The sequence below is a fragment of the Panthera uncia genome, chromosome B4 (genome assembly GCF_023721935.1).
Source record: "Panthera uncia isolate 11264 chromosome B4, Puncia_PCG_1.0, whole genome shotgun sequence".
Taxonomy (NCBI): Eukaryota; Metazoa; Chordata; class Mammalia; order Carnivora; family Felidae; genus Panthera; species Panthera uncia.
The window spans coordinates 59,889,677-59,913,363 of record NC_064809.1 but is presented as its reverse complement, the minus strand read 5'-3'; the positions used below and the strand labels follow the sequence as shown (position 1 = coordinate 59,913,363).

The 23,687-nt window shown below is 34.2% G+C and overlaps 1 protein-coding gene across 8 annotated transcripts in view; it reads right to left on the bottom strand.

The window, feature by feature from the left end:
• Positions 1-23,687, bottom strand: part of CCDC91 (coiled-coil domain containing 91) — a 357,464-nt gene that overhangs the window by 165,846 nt on the left and 167,931 nt on the right. For all 8 annotated transcript variants that reach the window (XM_049625214.1, XM_049625210.1, XM_049625213.1 and 5 more), the window contains one exon: positions 8,439-8,516. In XM_049625214.1, the coding sequence (XP_049481171.1) occupies positions 8,439-8,516 (78 nt within the window). The remainder of the gene's footprint in view (positions 1-8,438; positions 8,517-23,687) is intronic.

Sequence of the window (23,687 nt, the reverse complement as noted above, 5' to 3'; positions counted from 1 at the left end):
CAAGAGAAAATATAATTCCTAAATATAATGCCTATAGAAAGAAATATAATATAAACGCCTTTTTTAAAAAAGAAAAAGATTAATTACATAAGTCAGAAAAAAGATATTATCTCAATAATCTACTTATCCATTTTAACGAACCAGAAAAACAACAAACTAAAGCCAAAGTAAGAAGTCATGCAAAATAAAGGTTAGAGTGAAAATTAGTAAATTAGAGAATAGAAAATGGGAGAAAAATAAAAAAAATTAATTATTTGCAAACACAAACAGAATGAAAAACCTTTAGATAAATCGACCAAATGAAGAGGAAAGACTCAAATTACAAAATCAGAAATGAAAGAGGAGATATCAGTACTTACCTTACAGAAATAAAAGCATTGTAAGAACACACTATAAACAACTACATGCTAAAAATTAGACTACTAAGATAAAAAAGGGAACTTCCTAGAAAGATAAAATTACCAAACTCAGAAGGAAAACAGAAAATCTGAAGAGATCAATAGCAAGAGAATGAATTTGTTAAAAAAAACGACAACAAAAACAAACACAAAAAACAGGGGCTCTTGGGTGGTTCAATCCATTGAACGTCTGAATCTTTATTTCGGCTCAGGTCATGATCTCACAGTTCATGGGATCGAGATCCATGTCAGCCTCTGTGCTGACAGTGTGGAGCCTGCTTGGAATTCTCTCTCTCCCTCTCTGTCTGCCCACCCCCCACAACACACACACACACACACACACACACACACACACACACTCACCCACACAGAAAAGTCTGCTACCACCAGGTTGTGTTAGTGAATCCTACAAAATTATTAACAAAAAAAATTAATACTGATCTGTTAAAAATGCTTCCAAAAAGTTAAAAAAAAAAAGAGAACAAATCCTAACTCATTCTGAGTAAAGTATTACACTGATAGCAAAACCTAAGACACCAAACTACAAACCAATATCCCCTGTGAATGAAGATATGAAATATTCAACAAAATATTAATTAATAGATTAATGCAACACATAAAAAACATATATACACCAAGGCCAAGTGAGACTATCTCAGGAATGCAAGACTGATTTTTTTTTAATATTTATTTTTTTATTTTTGGGAGAGAGAGAGCACGAGTGGGGCAGGGGCAGAGAGAGGGGGGGACAGATCAGAAATGGGCTCCATGTTGAAAGCAGTGAGCCCAACCCAGGGCTTGAACTCATGAACCGTGAGATCACGCCCGAGCAAAGTCATACCCTCAAGTGAGTAAGCCACCTAGATGCCCCAGCAAGGCTGATTTCACATCCAAAAATCAAATGGAATATACCACATTCATAAGAAAAAACAAAATCTTCATTTCAAAAGACACAGAAATGCACCAGACAAAACTCTGCAACCTTTCATGATCAAAAAAAATTTTTTCAACAAACTAGAAATAAAAAGAAACTCTCTCAACCTAGTAAAGACCACCTATTGAAAACTCACTTAAAACATCATATTTAATGGCTAATAACTAAATGTTGTCCCCCTAAGATCAGGAAAATGACCAGGATGTATGTGCTTGTAGCTCTTCTTCAAATGGTATTGGACATCTATCCAGGACAATTAGGCAGGAAAAAGAAACAAAAGGCACCCAGACTGGAAAGAGTGCAGGTGGCATGATCTTATATATAGAAAATCCTAAGAAATCTATTAAAAATTATTAGAACTAATGAACTTATATATCAGAACAAATACACAAAATCAATCCTATTATTATATGGTAGTAATGAAGAATCTGAACATGAAATAGAAACAATTCATTTTACAATAGCATCAAAAAGAATAAAGTACACAGGAGACACTACAACAGATTGTTGGAAGGAATTAATGAGGATAAAATAAAGACATTTCATCATTATGGATCATAAAACTTAATGCTATTAAAATGGCAATACTCTCCAAATTGGTCTATATATCCAATGCAAATCATCCCACTTGGAGAGTCTACAAATAAATCCTCACAAAGATGGTTAATTAATTTTTGACAATGGTCGCAAGACAATTCAATGAGGAAAAACAGTCTTTTCAATGAATGAGGTTGGGAATAACTGGATATCAACAACAACAACAACAACAACAACAACAACAACGACAACAACAACAAACGTTGTACCCTCTTTACACCATAGATAATAATTAACTCAGGATGGATTAAAGACTTAAATGCTAATTAAACCCAATAGCATGGCTAAATATTTTTTTTTAATGGAAAATAACAAGTGTTGGTAAGGATGGAGAGAAATTAGAACTCTCAGTCACTGTTGGTTGGAATATAAAACACTGCAACCGGAAACATTCTGGTAGTTCCTCAAAATGTTAAACATAGATAATCATACAACCCAGTAACTCCAACCCTATGTATATTCCCAGGAGAAATAAAATACATCCACATAGCATTATTCATTAATAGTCAACAAGTGAAAACAATCCAAATGGCCATCAACTGATGAAAGGATAAATAAAATGTGGTGTATCTATACAATGCAATACCACTGGACAATAAAAAAGAAATGAAATACTAAGACATGTAACAATATGGATGAACTCTGAAAATATTATTCTAAGTGAAAGAAATAAATCACAAAGATCAAAAGTTGTATGATTCCACTTATACAAAATGTCCAGAAAACATAATGTAGTCATAGTGACTATAGTCACTATGACTATAGTGATATAATGTAGATTAATGGTTACCAAGGGTAGGAAAACACGTAGTTGGTTAGGGAGTGAAAAATGACCACTAACAGAAATAAGGTTTCATATAGAGTGTCGAAAATGCTCTGAAATTACACTGTGGTGAATACTGTATAATTCTGTGAAAAACTAAAAACTACTGAATTATAAACTTTAAATTGGTGAATTCTATAATAAATGAATTATATCTCAGTAAAGTTGTTCAAAAATAAAAAATTATAAAATGTTAAAATATCATTAGCCTACTCAAAATCAAAATATATAATTATAGTAAACTTTCCTCTGTTTTAATCACTACCGATAACATCAGGTTCTTAGAAATCAGAGTGAAAAATGGAGAAAACGTACTATAGTTTTTGAAATACAAATGTAAACTAGCTCCAAATGATTTTGACAGTTTCAAATCTTGCAATCAAACTCCAAATAATCCCAAGCCTTATCATAGAATAGACTGTAGAAGTAAATAAATTTGCATTACTTCTTAAAAAAAAAATAAATAAATAACACCATTACTTGTGTTGTCTTTTTTTCCAGTTCAAATCAAGTGTAAAACCCTTACTTTTCCTTATGTCTATTACTCTCCCATGTTGATGATATAATTTTCTTAAAATTTTCCTTTACATACATTAAAGTCACACCGGACAATGTTATATATATTTTTTAATTTAACAAACATAATTTTAAACTTAAAAAAAGAAAGTCTATTGCATTAACCCACAGTCTTGTCCTTTCCTTTGTTTTTTACCTAATGTTCCAAAATTCCTTCCTTTATCATTGCCTTTTGTTTGGATAATTTCCTTAGCCATTTTTTTAGAGTAGGTCTCCTCTGACAAATTCTCTTAGTTTTCCTTCAAGTGGGAACATCTTGGTTTCTTCCTTTCATTTCAGAAGTGTATTTTCACTGGATATATAATCTGGATTGACAGTTATTTTATTTCAATACTGTTCTATTTCCTTCTGGTCTCTATGGTTCCAGATGAAAAACTGCTAGAATAATACATGAATTCAGCAAAGTTGCAGGATATAAAATCAATGTCCAGAAATCAGTTGCCTTTCAGAACACCAATAATGAAGCAGCAGAAAGAGAAATCAAGGAATCAATCCCATTTACAACTGCACAAAAAACCTTAAGATGCCTAGGAATAAAGCTAACCAAAGAGGTAAAAGATCTGTACACTGAAAACTATAGAAAGCTTATGAAAGATATTGAAGAAAACAAAAAGAAATGGAAAAACATTCCAAGCTTATGGATTAGAAGAACAAGTATTACTAAAATCTCTATACTACCCAAAACAATGTACACATTCAATGCAATCCCTACCAAAATAACACCAGCATTCTTCACAGAGCTAGAACAAGCAATCATAAAATTTGTATAGAACCAGAAAAGACCCCAAATAGCCAAAGCAATCTTGAAAAAGAAAACCAAAGCTGGAGGCATCACAATCCGAGACTTAAAGCTGTATTACAAAGCTCTAATCATCAAGACAGTGTGGTATTGGCACAAAAACAGACACTCAGATCAATGGAACAAAATAGAGAACCCAGAAATAGACCCACAGATGTATGGCCAACTAATCTTTGACAGAGCAGGAAATAATATCCAACAGAAAAAAGACAAGTCTTTTCAGTAAAAGGTATTGGGAAAACTGGACAGAAACATGCAGAAGAATGAACCTGGACCACTTTCTTACACCATACATAAAATAAACTTAATGTGAATGAAAGACCTAAATTTAAACAAGAAACCATCAAAAGCCTTGAGGAGAAAACTGGCAACAACCTCTTTGATCTCAGCCGCAGCAATTTCTTACTAGACATGTCTCCAGAGGCAAGGGAAATAAAAGCAAAAATGAACTACTGGTACCTCATCAAGATGAAAAGCTTCTGCACAGCAAAGGAAACAATCAACAAAACTAAAAGGCAACTTACTGAATGGGAGAAGATATTTGCAAATGACATAATGAATAAAGGGTTGGTATCCAAAATCTATAAATAACTAATCAAACTCAACACCCATAAAACAAATAATCAAGTAAAGAAATGGGCAGAAGACATAAATAGACACTTTTCCAAAGAAGACATCCAGATGGCTAACAGACACATGAAAAGATGCTCAACATGATTCATCATCAGGGAAATACAAATCAAAGCCACAATGAGATACCATATCATACCTGTCAGAATGGCTAAAATGAACAACTCAGGAAACAACAGGTATTAGTGAGGATGTGGAGAAAGGGGAATGCTTTTGCACTGCTGGTGGGAATGCAAACTGGTGCAGCCGCCTTGGAAAACAGTGTGGAGGTTCCTCAAAAATTAAAAATAGATCTACCCTATGACCCAGCAATAGCACTGCTAGGAATTTACCCAAGGGATACAGGAGTGCTAATGCATAGGGGCACTTGTACCCCAATGTTTATAGCAGCACTTTCAACAATAGTCAAATTATGGAAAGAGCCTAAATGTCCGTCAACTGATGAATGGATAAAGAAGTTGTGGTTTATATACACAATGGAATACTACTTGGCAATGAGAAAGAATGAAATATGGTCTTTTGTAGCAACGTGGATGGAACTGGAGTGTTATGCTAAGTGAAAGAAGTCAGGCAGAGAAAGACAGATACTGTATGTTTTCACTCATATGAGGATCTTGAGAAACTTAACAGAAGATCAAGGGGGAGGGGGAGGGGGGAAAAAAGTTACAGAGAGCAAAGGAGGCAAACCATAAAAGACTCTTGAATACTGAGAACAAACTGAGGGTTGATGGGGGGTGGGAGAGAGGGGAACATGGGTTATGGGCATTGTGGAGGGCACCTGTTGGGGTGAGCACTGGGTGTTGGATGGAAACCAATTTGACAATAAATTACATTAAAAAAAATTAAAAATAGAGCTACCCTATGACCCAGCAATTGCACTACTAGATATTTATCTGAACAACACAAAAATGCTGTTTCAAAGGGACATATGCACCCCAATGTATATAGTAGCCAAATTATGGGAAGAGCCCAAATGTCCATTGACTGATGAATGGATAAAGAAGATGTGGTTTTCATATATAATAGATATTACTCAGCAATCAAAAAGAATGAAATCTTGCCATTTGCAACAACGTGGATGGAACCAGAATGTATTATGCTAAGTGAAATAAGTAAGTCAGAGAAAGACAAATATCTCATGATTTCATCCATATGTGGAATTTAAGAAACAAAACAGATGGACATAGGGGAAAGAAAGGAAAAATAAGATAAAAACAGAGAGGGAGGAAAACCATAAGAGACTTTTAAATACAGGGAACAAACTGGGATTTTCTCTCTCTCTCTCTCTCTCTCTCTCTCTCTCTCTCTGTCCCTCCCCTGCTCATGCTCTTTCTCTTTCAAAATAAATAAATAAACATAAAAAAAACCCAAGAATTCAATACATAATAAACTTGCTTTCAGAAAATGAAATATGTGGAGCTAGAATCAAAAAGGATTTAAAATATCAAACACTGAGCTGTTCATAAAAAGACAAATGTAAACTAAATGCAATGTAAATGTTTTCAAAATATTTAATTTAGAATTCATAAATAAAAATAAGTAAAATGTAATTTCACCTAAGAATATATCACTTAATACACTAAGAAAATTATATAAATTCCAGTATTTTAATTCTTCCCACCCTTAGCCATAAGGGAAAAAAAAAGATGACAGTTCAAAATAGATCCTATAGTTTTACCCAACTCAAAGCTGGTTTATATTAGAAGGACTAAAAATTCACTATTATATAAAAAAAAAAAAAGAGTCAGTAATCACAGCTGCAAAAACCTGAATGTCTCAACAATGGCACCAGTTTCTACTTTGGGTGTGGTCACAAAAATCACCTTTCATGTCCCAAGACATAACTAACTAGACTATTTACCTTGAGTTTAAAAAAAAAAAAAAAAAAACAAGTGCTTTCAGTTAAAATAATTCTGGATCTACTTCTTTTTCTACTTTTATTCAAATGACTTGTTACAAGAAGCTTTTTGAAAATAAATTATTAGCTAACTAAAATGACATTTTTCCTGCCAAATCCAACAATGAAGGTTAATCAATAATAAAAAATTTCTGTATTTCACATGTGGTAGAAGGATTTTAAAAAAAATTGATGCAGTAATGAACAAACACAAACAAAAAACGAAATGCTTACCTATACAGGTAGAGTTAATTATGGTATACATATACTGTGGAACGCTATTGTATGAAAAAATAAAGTTGATACATACTGATACTAAAATATTTCCAAGTCATAGTGAATAAACACAGAAACAAAAGAAGAGACTGAGTGGAATAACATTTTCTGTAAAACCAAATAAAAAAATTATATAACATGATATTATATATAGTATATATACTTATGTGTATATATATGTATATATGTACATATATACATGTATATATATATATGTGTATATATATATGGTATGATAGTATATATACTTATGAAAAAATGGAGAAAAACCTTTAGAAAGATACACATCAAACACTAACAGTGGTTACCTCTGGGGAGAATTGTTTGAATTTGATTTCAACAAGAACACATTCCTCATGACACAACATGAAATTTAGGGGGAAAAAGATTTTTTTTGATAAGTTATTACAACACCAGTAAGAGAAAATTAGGTTTACAGTATTAGTTCTTGACACAAAGTGAACTAGGAGGCAAATTTACATCCATCAGACACAACTAATGCACAAACTCTTTAAAGTTCAGGTCATCTTGAAAGTTTGCAACATACCAGTCCTCAGTTTGCTTTAAATGAATAAGCTTATGCAGACCCAGAATCAGAGAGTAATATTGTATATGTCCCTGATACTGACATTATCATGATTTCTGTAACAATATTCACAACAATATTTTTAAAGTTTATTTATTTATTTGAGAGAGAGAGAGCGAGGAGGGGCAGGGAAAGAGGGAGAGAGAGAATCCCAAGCAGGCTTCCATGCTGTCAGTGCAGAGCCCAACACGGGGCTTGATCTCATGAACCATGAGATGATGACCTGAGCTGAGATCAAGAGTCGGATACTTCACTGACTGTTCCACCCAGGTGCCCCACGACATTTTTTTTCTTAATCCCCTTCACCCACAATATCTATCAGATTTATATCATGCCTTTTTTTTTCTAAAAGAGGTAGAACCACAGCAAGGAAAAAATCTAATCTAGCAATTAATTCTACAGTATTTTGTTCTTGAATTTCTTCAGCTTCAGATTCTATATTCCTTTTTTTTTTTTTTTTTAATTTTTTTTTTCAACCTTTTTTATTTATTGTTGGGACAGAGAGAGACAGAGCATGAACGGGGGAGGGGCAGAGAGAGAGAGGGAGACACAGAATCGGAAACAGGCTCCAGGCTCCGAGCCATCAGCCCAGAGCCCGACGCGGGGCTCGAACTCACGGACCGTGAGATCGTGACCCGGCTGAAGTCGGACGCTTAACCGACTGCGCCACCCAGGCGCCCCCAGATTCTATATTCTTAAAAAATTCCACAACTTCTCAAATGCAGAGCAACATCTAGCATTACCTTTGTAATCTACTAAGTATATTTTCAATTAACACATCAGTCAATTGAAAGGAATTGTATACCAAAATAAGACTACTGTAATTTTATAATTTGTGTATGTTTGCATATGCCTATGTGTATAAATGTTTTATGAAAGTATGCTAAAGTTTAAAAAAGAAAACAGACTCCCAAATCTCTACCTTATATTCATCCACAATAATGCTGAGAGCTTCATGACCAGCTTTCCTCATGTCTTCCAATTCTTGTTTATGCTTGTCCTGAAAAACAAAAACAAAAAAATAAACCATGATTTGTTCTTTCGTTTATAAACTAAAACCACTGACTTTTGCATTCATGAATGACTGAGTGGTTTGTGGCACATCAATGCTTTGGCTAAAAAAGAGAAAAAATAAACTTCTGTGTAAAAGTATTAGGGAGGACTGAAACAATGAAAACTTACAGCGAAACAATAACTGAGAGAGGAAAACCATACTCAAAAATGAGAAAACATAAGGCAATGGGATTGTCTCTTGGAATATTTGGCAATTCTGGACTTGAATCAAGAGACAGGAAGGCCTGTGTTACTTCAATGAGCTTGGGCTTCTACATATTTTTTATTACTTCTCCAGTAATATATGTATAATACCAGTAGTTTAATACATAACAAAGTTGGAGAACCACTGGATTAGGGTGATCACCTCCTCATTCTACCTTCTTAGGAAAGGAAAGGATGAACTCTCTTTGGAGAATGTTAATATCCTACAAAGACTTTCTAATTTTTCAAACACTCTGAATAGCTTTCAATACAAAAGTATCAGAGAGATGACAACAGATGAGACCAAAAACACAGAAAACACAAAGACCAAAGGAATAGGCCCATGGAGGATTTATATATTAGCTATCAAAGAGTTTAAAACATCTATGATTCATATGTTCAAGAAAGTAGAGGAGAAATAAAGAAAATTGATAGGATACAGATTTTCAACAGAGAACTGGAATTCATGAAATAGATATTTTACAGCTGAGAAATATGCACTATTAGTAACTCAACAGATGAGGTAAACAGTAATTGAAACACAGCAGAAGGGAGGATTATAGACCTAAAAGATGGGGCAGGGGAAGAGACTACAATAAAAAGAGAGGAAAAAACTATGGAAAACACAAAATACAAAACAAAACAAAAAATACAAAAAAAAAAAAAAAAAAAAACCCACCAAAAAATGAAAGCATTTAAAACAACATGGGACAGAGTAAAAAGATTAAATAGACACGTAACAAAAGAGAATCTTTAAAAAAAATAATCCAAATTAAGAAAAAAAGGGAAATGCAGTATGATGATAAAAATAAAATTGAGAAAAATTAAAAAATGCGAATTTCCAACATCATACATGAATTAGGATATTACATTTACCTACATATACTTCTTTTAAAAAACATTAAGATACTATACAATATTTCAAAAAATTAAATTTTAGATAAAATTTAAAATCTCCTAGGAAAAAGCACAACTTACCAAAATTTTTAAAAAGATGAAATAAAAAATCTGAATAGTCCTATATACCTAAGAGAAACTGATGTTGCATTAATGTAAAAAAACAAACAAAAAACTTCTGACCAAGAATTTCTAAGACGAGATTACTTAACAGGTGATTTTAATAAACATTTAAGAAAGAAGTAACAGGGGCGCCTGGTGGCTCAGTCGGTTGAGTCCGATTTGGGCTCAGGTCATGATCTCGTGATTCATGGGTTCCAGCCCCGCATCGGACTCTGTGCTGCTAGGTCAGAGCCTGAAGCCTACTTTGGATTTTGGGTCTTCCTCTCTCTGACCCTCCCCTGCTCGTGCTCTGTCTCTCTCTTGCAAAAATAAATAAACATTAAATAATTTTTTTAGTAAAAAAAATTAAAAAGAAAGAAGTAACAAATCTTACACAAACACAAACTCTTCCAGAGAGTAGGAAATGAAGCAATACTTCCCCACATATTTTATTAGGACAGTATATCCCTTATACTAAACTCTGCAAAAATATTTAAAAGAAAATAAAATTATGAACCATTCTTTTATGAATACAGAAATTCTAAACAAAGATTAAAATTCTAAACAAAGTATAAGCTAACTGACTCTAGCAATATATTACTAGAATAACACATGTCAACCAAGTGGGATTTATTTTAAGAATATCAGGTTGGGAGAAGTGACATACAGAATTTCAGGTTTGAATCACAAAAACCTCCCACACAAGTCTTCCACACTGCCTTTCTTCCCCTACTTGCTGGTGGATGTGAATGCCCAAGATGACAATGAAAGCCAGGTTCTGCAGATGGCACAGCCTCTGCCAGCTTGTAACCCTGAATGACTGCATCATCACCCTGATGGACTGTGAGAGAAAATTAAACTTCAACTATATTTAGAATGAAAGATAATGCCAATAATTTTTGTCCATTTACTGCTGCCACTTGCTCATTCATCATCTCCCCTCATTTATTATACCTTACTGATTTAACAGATTCTCTTTCATTATTAACATCTAATCCCCCGTTTCTGGTACATCCCTTTATATACCTCAGTGTGAATAAATCACTATTTCCCAAAACTGCCTAAACACAAAGAATCACCAGAGGCACTTGTTATAAATACAGACTTTTGTTGCTACGATTATCAGTCTATGGCTCAGCAATCTTTCTGAAGTCATTTTTCCATCTCTATGAGAGTTATTTTACTAAACACTAATAATAGTCCAATTACTTGGTTAAGCAAGTGATACACTATTTACACTAAAAACAAACAAGCAAATAAATAAGAGTATCACTACCAACTCATCACTTTGGATCTCCCATTCATGTCAGGGTATCTCACAAATAATATGTGACTGTTTCATACAAGGACTTAGGGAGGACAAAAAGCATCAATCCATGAGCTAAATATTAACACAGATTTTTCTCTTTTCAAGATTAAAAAAATGTAAATAGTAATAGGTATTCTGACATCTTCTTTCCATATCATAGTGGATCATCTCAGGCAATTCTTGGGATGCTTATGTTCCACTTTCAGGCCAAGGATTTAGGAGAAGCTCATACAAAATAGGCAACTATGGTCAAACTATGGACATGAACAGCATATATTAACATATTAAACTTCAGACAAACCGAGAAGGAATTATGTTGAACTTTACCAAAACCAGCATTTTCCAAACTTAACTAATAAAATAAAAATTTACTTTTTTTCTCTCTTGACAATGCCTATTACTAACTAGTCTCTTCAGTTTAAAATTCAGAAAACTGGGAACCAAAAAAGTCAAAAGCCTTAGAGTTAATTGGTCTGAGCAAAGCAAATTACCCTAGATCCACTAAGTAAAACTGAGAAGGTATTCTACTTTCACCTAATTAATTACAAATTAAGGATGAATATGAACCATTTCAATTATCAGGTTTGATAATTCAATAACTATAGTCCTGAATAATGACACAAATCATTAATTTAAAAAAGTACTGATGTGCTTAAAAAAAGCACAGAGTACAATGTACTGAGCAATTCATATAAAAGGTATTTTCTTAAGAGACATAAGTAACCAAAATGTTCTATGACATTACATTTTAAATCACAATGAACATTTTATCCATGGCTGTATCTTCTAGAGAGAAGGAATTATCTGGATTATGCTGAAAATTCTCATTACTGACATAATGGGTTTCGATAATCATTTTACATATCAGAACTAAAATTTTGACTATTATATTCAATATGTACTTCATAATTTTTAAATGATATGGAGATATTCAGTAATATTCATCATAAATCAAAGTAGAAAATGTAGATTCTCCCAAGTACTATGAATATACAGTTACTGATGACCTAAAATTTTCCCAGATGCCATTGTTTCATACCAAATTTTCTCAGTAAGCATCATATTTAATTTATACAATTACTAAGTGCCAGACTGCTGACTTTGGGAATAAAATGATGATGAAAAATATAATAGTTATCTTCAGTCTGATAACATAAAAGATTGAGTAACAGTGTTAGATTAATCCAAAGCCAGATAAATACAAGAAAAGTACAAAACAATGTGCCTTATAAATATAGATGTAAAACTCTTCAATAAAATAGCAGCAAACAGAATCCAACAGCATTTTAAAAGGATTATGCACGAAGGACCATGTGGAATTTATCTCATGAATGCCAAGGTGGTTCAACATACAAAAAGCAATCCATTTAATATACTATATTAAAAAAAGGGAAAAAAACCCACATGACCATCTCAGTATGCAAAAAAAACAGTCACAAGATCAAACATGTTTTCTTGATAAAAATAGTGAACAAACTAAAAATAGGAAGCAACATCCTCAACCTATCTGATAAGAGGCATCTGTGCTAACATCATACTATTGGCAAGAGACTAAAAGCCTTTCCCTTAACATCAGAAACAAGATAAGGATGTCCACTCCTAACACTTCTATTTTACACTGTACAAGGCATTAGGCAAGAAAAATAAATAAAATATAAATAAAAGGTATCCTAAGAAAATACTAGATTAGATGAAGAAATGCAACCATTCCTATTTTCAGAAGACATGTTTTTATATATATTAGAAACTACAGAATTATTAGATCCAATAAACAATAACTATTAGGCCTAATAAACAGGTTAATAAGCAAAGTTATAACATAAAAGGTCAACACAAAAATCATGTGTATTTCTACACATTTGCAATTCCAAACATGAAATCAAGAAAAAATTTCTATTTACAATATCATGGAAAAAGTACCTAGGAATAAATTTTACCAAAGAAATACAAAACTTTTACATTAAAAACTACAAAAAAATTGTAGCAACTTAGTAAGTGGAAAGATATCCTGTGTTACTGGAATGGAAGACTTAATGTGTTGTGACTAATCTCCAAATTTATCTATAGATTCAGTACAATCTCTACCAAAATTCTTTGGTAGAGAATTTTGTGGCTTTATTTTACAGAAACAGACAAGCTGATCCTAAAATTCACATAGAATTGCAAGGGATTATGAATAGCTAAAACAATTTCGAAAAGATGAGCAAAGTTGGAGGGTTTGTGTTTTCCATTTCAAAACTCAGCACAAAGCTTCAGTAACCAAACAGTGTGGTACTAGTATAAGGACAGGGATTTAGTTCAATGGAAAATAGAAATGAAGATCCAAAATAAGTGTATATGTCTATAATCAACTATTTTTACAAAGTAACAAGGGCAATTCAATAGCAAAGAAATAATCTTATCAACAGATGATGGTGGGACAATTGAATCCACACAAAAAGTAATAAATCTGGAACCCCACTTCAATGATATATAAAAATTAACTAAAAATGGATAAATCCCTGAATATAAGAGCTAAAACAAACTCTTGAAGGAAAAATAGGTGCATATCTTTGTAATCTTGGATTAGGCAATGGTTTCTGAAAATAAGTCACCATGAGCACAAGCAAATAAGAAAAAAAAAAAAAAAAAACACATCAATTAGATTTCATCAAAATTTAAAGCTTTTGTGAATCGAAGGACACTAATAAGAAGGCAAAAAGGCAACCCGCTCCATATTTGCAAATAATATATTTGATAAAGTTCTAATATCCAGAATATATAAAAACAAGTCTCATAACTCAGCAACAAAAAGACAGACAAATTTTAAAATGGGTAAAAAACTAAATAGATATTTCTCCAAAGACACAAATGCCCAACATCATTAGCTATTATGGAAATTCAAGTTAAACCATTCAAATCCACTAGGATAGCTGTAACACAAAACAAAGAAAGTGTCAGCAAGGAAGCGAAGAAACTGAAACAGTCACACATTGCTGGTGAAAATGCAAAATGGTGCATCCATTATGCAAAAGAATATAGCAGTTCCTCAAAAAATTAAATACAGGGTTACCAAATATCCCAGAAATTTCACCCCTAGTTATACACCCAAGGGCAGTGAAAACATACATTCGCACAAAAACTTGTACACAAACGTTCATCATGACGTAATTAATAATAGCCAAAAGGCAGAAACAATGCAAATGACACCAATGGGCTGGATAAACTGCAGAATTATCCATGCAATAGAATATTATTCACCCACAAGTGGAATGAAGTACTCATACTTGCTATAACATGGCTAAACCTTGAAAACATTATGCTAAATGGAAATACTCAAACACAAAAGCCATATATTGCATGATTCCATTTTATATGAAATGTCTAAAATAGGCAAACCCAGAGACAGAAAGTAGATTAGCAGTTGCTGGGTGCTGCAGGAGGGGGAATGGGGGGTAACTGCATAAGGGGTTTCTTCTTGAGGTGATAAAAATGTCTGGCAGTAGATATTAGTGACTGTTTAACAATATTGTGAATATACTAAAAACCACTGAATTACATACTTTAAAATGGCTTAAATGATGAATATTATATAATGTGAATTTTATGTTAATTAAAAAATTGATGAAAGAAAAAAATAGTATGTTTATGTCATTTTAATTTCTAAGCTGGGTGGTGTTTTATTTCTTTGATTTTGTATTCATTTATAATTTTGTTTCATTTTTATCAGAGAATGCTGGTTTTATTATTTTATTTTTTGGAATACATTGAGGTGTCAGGAAGATTCCTTATAAAAAGACCATTAGAATAACATTCTTTAAGTTTTTGAATGTTGAGAACCATTTGCATCTTTTAAAACTGAACATTAGTTAGCCATACATAAATCCTCAACTCACATCTTCTTCCCTTGAGTATTTTAATTGTGTTATATTATTTTTTGGCATGAAATTTGCTTTTTAAAAGTCTCAGATGGATGTAATTTCCTTTATCTTACATTTTGGTTGCCTAAAATTTATTTTCCAAACTGGGTGACTTTTGAGAGCACAGGGGTTAGTATTAATAATACTAGATATAATAATACAAGAATAATAGGCATAAATATGAACTGTCCTGGGAAAAATTATAAAAAGCAGAAGTGATTATATTTAAATATCTGAAATGTTCTTTTGAAAGTTACTTTCTTTGAAGTCACTACAATATTTCTCACAATCGACTGTCTGGGGTCTATTCTCCAGATATGCATGTATACTTTCAAAATCTAAGGTGCTAGTCTTCTTTTATTTCCTGAAAGTTTGATTCATTTTGTTTCTTCATATACTTGTTTCACTTCTTCAGTTTTTCTTCTTCAGGAACTGCAGTTATACACATACTGGGTCCGTTTTGCTTATTTCTTATAATTATTCCTTTCTCTCAAATCCTTTCTTCATTTATTTGATATTTTTCTTTGTGCCATCTTTTATTTTTCTTTCTTCCTACAGTGCTGCACTCATTGTGTTATTCTTTCAAGCTTAGTCCTCATTTTGTGAGTTTTTTTAAAATTTTACTTCTCTTCTTGTGTTTGTCAGTTATCTCTTCTTATTTAACTGTTATCTTTTCTCATTTCTGAACCATTCTACTTCTGATTTATGTTATTCTTCAAAATGCTTCTATCTTTGTACATGGTCTCACCACAGTCCTTTTCTCTCCATGTTCCAACTGACTTTTAGGAAGAGGTTCCTGAATAAGGAATGAAATGGACCTAAACAACCTCCCTAGCTTTATAATTCTAGGGCTTCCTCTTCTACTGTTATTACAAGGTAATAAAATGTGCATGCATGAGTGCATGAGTGCGTGTGGTGTGTGTGTGTGTGTGTGTGTGTGTGTGTGTGTGTGTGTGTGTGTTTAATCAGGGTAGCCACTTCTCCTGTACTTTCTGATCTCTGCTTTCTCTGAGCCCCTCCTCTACCAGTACCTGAACATTCTCCTTCCTTTAGTGTGTTGTGCTACTCCTTACCATTTCCCTTCACCATGCACCTCTGTACAAGAAGGGTGCTTTCACCAGGTATTTACTTCCAAGAGAAATGAGGGCTCAGAGCACTCTTACAGTTTCAGGTGCTATCCTCAGATCTGTCTTCTAAGTCCTCTACTCTGTTGGCAATGGTTCTTCTGGGGCAGCAATTTCTGTCTGGATCACTAAGCACTTGGGACCATCCTAAACCCTCTTTATATTCCGCTGTGTTACTCTAGCACAGATGTGATAGACATATATGTCTCATTGTTGTCAATAGTTCAGCTCTATTGCTTAGGCTTTAGAATTCATTCAAACAAGTGTCATCTACTTGTTTTGTTGTTGAATACAGTACTTAAAATTTTTTTTTCTTTAAACATCTTAGTCTAATTTTGCAAGAAAATCTGATAAGATTCAAAAATCCTGCAGTCACTGCTTCAGCCATCATCATGCCAACTCTACCCCTTCCTTCTTGGAATATTTTGTTTACATGGTTCTCTTCCTATCTATTTCTTCTGTCTTTTCTGTTGTCTCCTTTTCACTGCCGTAACTTTGAAATGTAGAGGTTCCCTGGGAATCAGATCTCCTCTTTAACTTCTTCAACCTTTAACTGACCTTAAATTAATTTTATTACCTTAAATATTATCTATGTGCAACTCCTTAATTTATATCTCCAACCTTGTCATGGCTGATCCCCAGATATATATATCCGACTATGTATTAAGGTTTTCACATGGATATCTGAAAGAAATCCAAGTTCAATTCAGGAAGATGAAATTTTACTTGCCATTGAATATATGTATCCCAAATGATGCCCTGTATAAAGAAGAGAGGGAGTGGACAGGACTTGAAGGCCAAATACATTTGGGAAGTGAAAAAGGGGTTTCATTCTTCATCAAAGACAGAGAATTTTCTATCATAATAAGTATATTAAAAATGTATTTAAAACCTGGGTTTCGAAAGGGGGTTACTTAATAGACTAACATACATGTCTGTTAAGTGAATGAATGAGATTATGATCAACATTCTTTTCCTGATACAAGTTCAGCATATAAATTAACAAATATTTTTGGGCATGTTTCTTTACCTGTTAAATGACAGAGTTGGATTCAATCATTTTCTAAAATACCCTTCCAATTTTCTTCATGCTATTCTATGATACAGTATGCTAAAACTAGACCAATCGACCTCCCTTTGCTTACTGCAAAGTTATTGACCATAATCATACAACCACATTGTAACACAGAAGGCTGCCTAGTTACCAAAAGAAAACACAGGAATAACCAGATAGTCCTACATGGCCTGAAATTTTTATTTCAGAATATAGAGCCAAAAATTTACAACCTATCTTCAAAGTAGTCAAAACCAAATTTAACCACAATGGTAACTTTCTTTCAAAATGTCAAACCCAAAAGCATCACTAGAAAGGGAAGATTCAGGAAAATGCTTTCACCTTAAATAAAATTATAGACTTTTTAAATAAGAAGAGACTTGAAAGGTAAGCCATTCCAATGCAGTCATTTTGTAAATGAGGAAACTGAAGCCTGGACAGGTCAAGTAGTTTGTTCAAGGCCACTTAGTTCTGTAAGGGCAGGGTGAAGCCTGAAAGAGATCTGCTGATAGCTCAAAGTTCACTGAAAAATATCCCATCAAAGACTGAACTAACTTGAGTATATTCCCAACTCTTTATCAAAAGATTTGTTTTCTATGTAAAACTCAATAACACGCAGACTCATATGCCATAAGTCATGCATTCTGATTAAAGTATGGCACAAACTGGTTACTCTTGGTAAAACTTGACTTAGTTATTCATCAAATTATTCTGCCAACCAGAAATTTTGGTCTGACAAGAAAGGTGGTAAAGTAAGTTGCTTTTCAAAGATTATCAAAAGCACATTCCAACAATTCTCTACTACCCATAACCACTCCAGATAGTAGCTCCTTGGCAAAATTATTAAATACACATGAGTCTACTACCCTTAATATGCCTGGACATGATAGGTATTGAAAAATTATTTGTTGAATAAGTACATATATAAATAGGAACTATACAATTAACAAATATAAGTACTTCACACAAAAAAATGGGGTATTAGCCCTTTTTTTTATACTGATGACAAACTCATTTTGGGCATTTGAATCAAGATTTATACAAAAAAAAATTTTAAAACTAAGCTTATGGCACAAACTGATAAACTTTTCTCAATTAACATTATATTATTGTTGGCCATTAACAAACCAAGTATAACAACCCATATTAATCACATCTAGTAAATGCACAGTAACAGGATCCTGTGCCACACAGATGGTTAAAAGCCAATATTTGATTGATGTATTTGGAATGACTTACTACAGTACTTAAAAAGAGAGAGAAGAAAGAAACAGGAAGGAAGGAATGGAACTTCAAAGACCAATTAACCATTATATTCTACCTATTAGAAAGCAGTTGCTTCTCACCTTCTAAATTCTTTGGCCAAGAGCAAGTCTATAATTAGAGTGAACATAATTTACACAAGGTAATTAATAATGTCTGATTGAGAAAGGTTTTCCAATATAGGCTTCACCACTTTCTCTGAAGCCACAAGATTACATCCCTTTCATAACAACTAATCAACTATATTGGATAAGGCAGCTATAAACACTTCCAGATATTCCAAAAGGAAATTTGCAGGGCAAGAAAGCAAAATAAAGATAATGGGATAACAACCAACCAATGCACTGAAAAGGTTCTGACTGAGAAATGGTCAGAACCACAACTAACACACCAAAATCTATAGAATCCAACACACCGAAGTAACCTAACTAACTATAAATGTCAGAGAAGCACAAATAAGAACAGATAATCCCATATGCATCTACTCTGTCAAAACATAACAAAAATGACAAAACACCATTTCTCCATCTCTCACTGACCCTATAGTTGACAATTACAACAGGCCTACTTAATTTCTTTAAAAAAGTAGGCTTCACTGGCATGACACAGCATTATACGACAAGAAGTCTTTCCCAATGAACAAATGCTTCATCTCTTATCTCCTCATTCTACTTCATTTCTTAGTCCCTCTATACAATGAGTAACAAATAACAGCCTATAACAAAATCCTTCAAAATGATACCAAGTCAATCCACAGATGAATTCAAATATTTAGCCAAACATAAAAAAGGAGAAAAAAAGTAACAAAATCATGTAAGAATCACTTTAAAGGTATAAAGTAGTATTACAAATGGAAAGTGAGCACTTTTGCCATAGTAAACTATACCCAGTACTGAAACACATAGGTTAATATATCTGTGCTTTTAGCTTCAGATTCCCAAAATTTTTCAAAGAATTAGTTTTCAACTCTGGACCTAGCCCATTAATGGCTGCCTTAACACACTGTATGGATTTCATCAACAAACAGATTCCAAAACTATCAGCTTTGCTAAATCCTCTCAATCAAAAACAAGATAACAAAAACTCCTTATGGAAGTTTCCAAACAAATACAATGATGAAGGTATGCAAAGAAACTCACACTTTATTCACACTACCAAAGAAGTAATTGAATTTTCTATACCCTAACTTACAAAACCATATGTAACAATATTATGTCCATGTCTAAACCAAAACTTGAAGGAAAGGAATTAGCAGTTAGAAAATTAAGAATACATAAGCGGGTCACACCTAATTCATCACTCTGGATATGAAAACAATTACCAGTGAAATTCATAAAAGAGGATCATACATTTACAACAGTGCCATTATTGTTGTCATTATCATTTCTCCATTAGCACATCTCTTCTACCAATGGCAATCTGTTCAAGAATTGTCAAATTCTGCACAGCCTGAGAATAATCGCCTCTTGCATAACTCTGGCTAAATTCCTGGCTAATTTGTTGATTGGCCTGGTCCTATTCCAACTGCTACTTCAATGCCACTTTATTATTTGCTCCAATAGGAAAGGTATAAACTCCACTCTGCACCAGATTTAAAAGAAATGACTATCATCAACTTTGTTAAAGTTATGAAAAACAAAGTGCTTTGAGAAGCAGATGAACAAAACTAACTCAAGCCAAGCAGGGGAAAAAAGAAGGAAGCGGAAAGGAGGGAAGAGAGATGAAGGAAAAGAGGGAACAAAGGAAGGAGAAAGGCAAGGAGAAAGGAAAGAACAGACAAGCACATAGTTTGTGATCATAAAAAGGGCTGCACCGGGGCGCCTGGGTGGCGCAGTCGGTTAAGCGTCTGACTTCAGCCAGGTCACGATCTCGCGGTCCGTGAGTTCGAGCCCCGCGTCAGGCTCTGGGCTGATGGCTCGGAGCCTGGAGCCTGTTTCCGATTCTGTGTCTCCCTCTCTCTCTGCTCCTCCCCCGTTCATGCTCTGTCTCTCTCTGTCCCAAAAATAAAAACAAAAAGGTTGAAAAAAAAAAATTAAAAAAAAAAAAAAAAAAGGGGCTGCACCACTTGTACCAGGATGATTACAACAAATCCTCCCTACTTTGAGAGTACCCAAGAACAATCCTTCGCCAGCCAATGTTTAAAGAAAAGACTTATGCCTTATACATACAATAAATCTACAAACAACATAACAATCAATAAGGATGTGAACCTCTCTAAAACTCTTCCAATTTTTATGACTTTTTTCATTTTAAGCTTACCCTCCAAAGTTTGATTGTATTTTAATTCTGGTAATAGAAAGGGCCCTTCTAATAATACAGCTTCTAAAATATTTAATAGCTTGCTCAAGAGAAGAAAAATGGCTTAACAAGAAAAATCACTATATGTTTTGGTCATTTGTTTTTATATCGTGAGTGTTTCTGTCCACAATATTATAATATACTTTCACAATTTTAAATACACTGAAATTCACCTTCAGTGCTTATCATAGGTGGAAGATAGGCCCTAATCCCTGATATCTGTGAATGTAATAAAATTTGGAAATAGGGTTTTCACTAAGATACAATTAAGCATCATAAGATCAGATCACCTCAGATTTTAGAGTGGGCCCTAAGTACTATTTAGTTTCCTTCTAAGAAAAAGGAGAGTGAGAGTTGAGACACAGTGATACAAAGGGGAAAGCCATGTGAAGATAAGGCAGAAATGGGAGTTATGCTGCCACAAGCCAGCAGACACAGGAAGAGGCATGGAAAGATTCTCACCCAGAACCTGTGGAGGGAGTAGAGCCCTGACAACATGTTGATTTTAGACTTAGGACCTCCACAGCTGTGAGAGAATAAATTTCTGCTGTTTCCAGCCACTAAGTTGATGGAACTCTAGTATATCAGTTTCAGGAAAGTAATTCAGATTTTGGTGCCAAGAATAGGGGTGCTACACAAACACCTAAAAATGGGGAAGTAGCTTAGGAATTGGGTAGTAGACAGAGGCTGGAAGAATCCTGTGGTGCTAGACAAGAAAACACCTCATGTGCTTTCAAGAGGTGGCTGGTAGACATATGGATGTTAAGGGCAATTCTGGTAAGGGCTCAGAAGGAAGTGAAGAGTAAAGTAGCAAAAGCTATCAAGTTAGAAAAATGATATATCATCATGAACAGAATCTTGGTAGAAATGTGAATGTTAAGGATGCTTCTGTGAGGTCTCAGAAGAAAATGAGATACATGTTATTGGAAACTAGGTGACAGGTGATCTTTGTTATATAGAGTGATAGAAAACCTGGCTGAATTGTGTTCTACTATTGGGTGGAAAGTAAAACTTCCATATTTAGCTGAGGAGATTTCTAAGCAAAGTATTGAAGGTGTAGTAGTCTGTTTTCTCCTTGCTGCATATGGTAAAATGCAAGAAGAAAGAGATAAATAGAGAAAGGATATGTTAAGCAAAAAGAAACCAACACTTGATCATTTGGGAGGTTCTCAGTCTATCCAAATAGCAAATGATGCTAGAATTAGGAAATTCACATCAATAAATGGCTCTGAGAGAAGGTCAAAGGTTTGATCAGACAGTGTTTGCTCAAGAAACTACTTATGTGAGTCATGAACCCAATCAAACATCTGCCAGAAAAATAAATAGCATTATGTAGAAAGATCTGTGGAGAACCCATCTGTCTAAGGCATGAATCTCCTCAACTTCCACAGAAGATGCATGAGGTTTTTAAGAATGTTGTACCAGCAGAAATACAGCAAGCCTGGACTGAGACTACTCCTACACAATTACAGTAGAAGAATAAAGGACAATTCTCTGGAGAGGGCAACACGGGAATACCAGGAACAGATGAAGGCAAGACCACCACTGAAAACAGGAGAATTACTGAAAGTTTATATCAAGTAGTAAACCCCAGAAATCTTTCCCTGTGTAGTTGGATTATCCTCAGCAGGTAGGAGACTAAACAGGCCTTCTATTCAAAATGTAATACAATCTAGAAGAAAAGATAGGACCAGTGCATAATTTGTGGGTCACAGTATGAAACATAAATGTGGAGCCCTTACTTAAAAATTAAGAATTTCAAGATGGCAACAGTACATCAGTAAACCAAGCATGGTATCCCTGAAATCACAGGGCGCTGTGCAACTGCACAAGTTGCATGCTCATGAAGCCAGCCCTGCTTAAAAACACTGACAATGGAAAAGTGACAATCAACAACCTTGTCAGAAAACCCTACAGTGAAGCCTCCTCTATAACAAGCCCATTCACTAACACAGAACTTCCAGTCAACCTTCTGTGCCCCACTCTTTAGAAGAGATAGTTATGGGGATGGCTGGGTGGCTCAGTCAGTTAAGGTCCGACTCTTGGTTTGGGCTCAGATCACGATCACACAGTTCATGAAATTGAGCCTGTGTCAGGCTGTGCTCTCAGCACAGAGCCTGTTTAGGATTCTCTCCCTCCCCCTCTCTCTGCCCTTCTTCCACTCACATGCATGCATGCAAAATAAATAAATAAACTTAAAAAAAAAAGGGAAAGAGACAGAGAGTGAGCTGTGGATCAGTCATTTAAAGAAAGCCTCTAATGGGCCACTTAGGTGGCTTAGTCGGTTAAGTGTCCGACTCTTGATTTCGGCTCCAGTCAAGAACTCGTGGTTCGTGGGTTCGAGTCCCGCATTGGGCTCCAAGCTGACAGCAGGGAGCCTGGTTGGGATTCTCTCTCTACCCCTCCCCTACTCTCTCTCTCTCTCAAAAATAAATAAACTTAAAAAAAAAAAAAAGCCAGAACACAGCTGGGGCGCCTGGGGCTCAGTCAATTGAGCGTCCGACTTCAGCTCAGGTCATGATCTCACAGTCCGTGAGTTCAAGCTCCGCATCATGCTCTGTGCTGACAGCTCGGATTCTGTGTCTCGGATTGTGTGTTTCCTCTTCTCTCTGCCCCTCCCCCGCTCATGCTCTGTCTCTCTCTGTCTCAAAAATAAATAAAAACATTAAAAAAAATTCTTTTAAAGCCAGAACACAGTAACAGTAACAAAAAAGGGGAAAAAAAGCATCTTGAAAGAAACATTATGTAAGAATAAAAAAATAGTAACATCAACAACTTCAAATAAATAAAAGATATAACATCCATAAAACAAGTACCAAATGCTATAAAAAAAAAAAAAAGAACAAACAAAACTCTTGGGAATTCAAAACATAGTATGTATGAAAACATCAGAAGAAGAATTGAAAAGTAAAGTGAAAGTTTCTCTTCTCCAGAAAGGAGAGAAGAAATAAAGGAATGGGAAACAGAT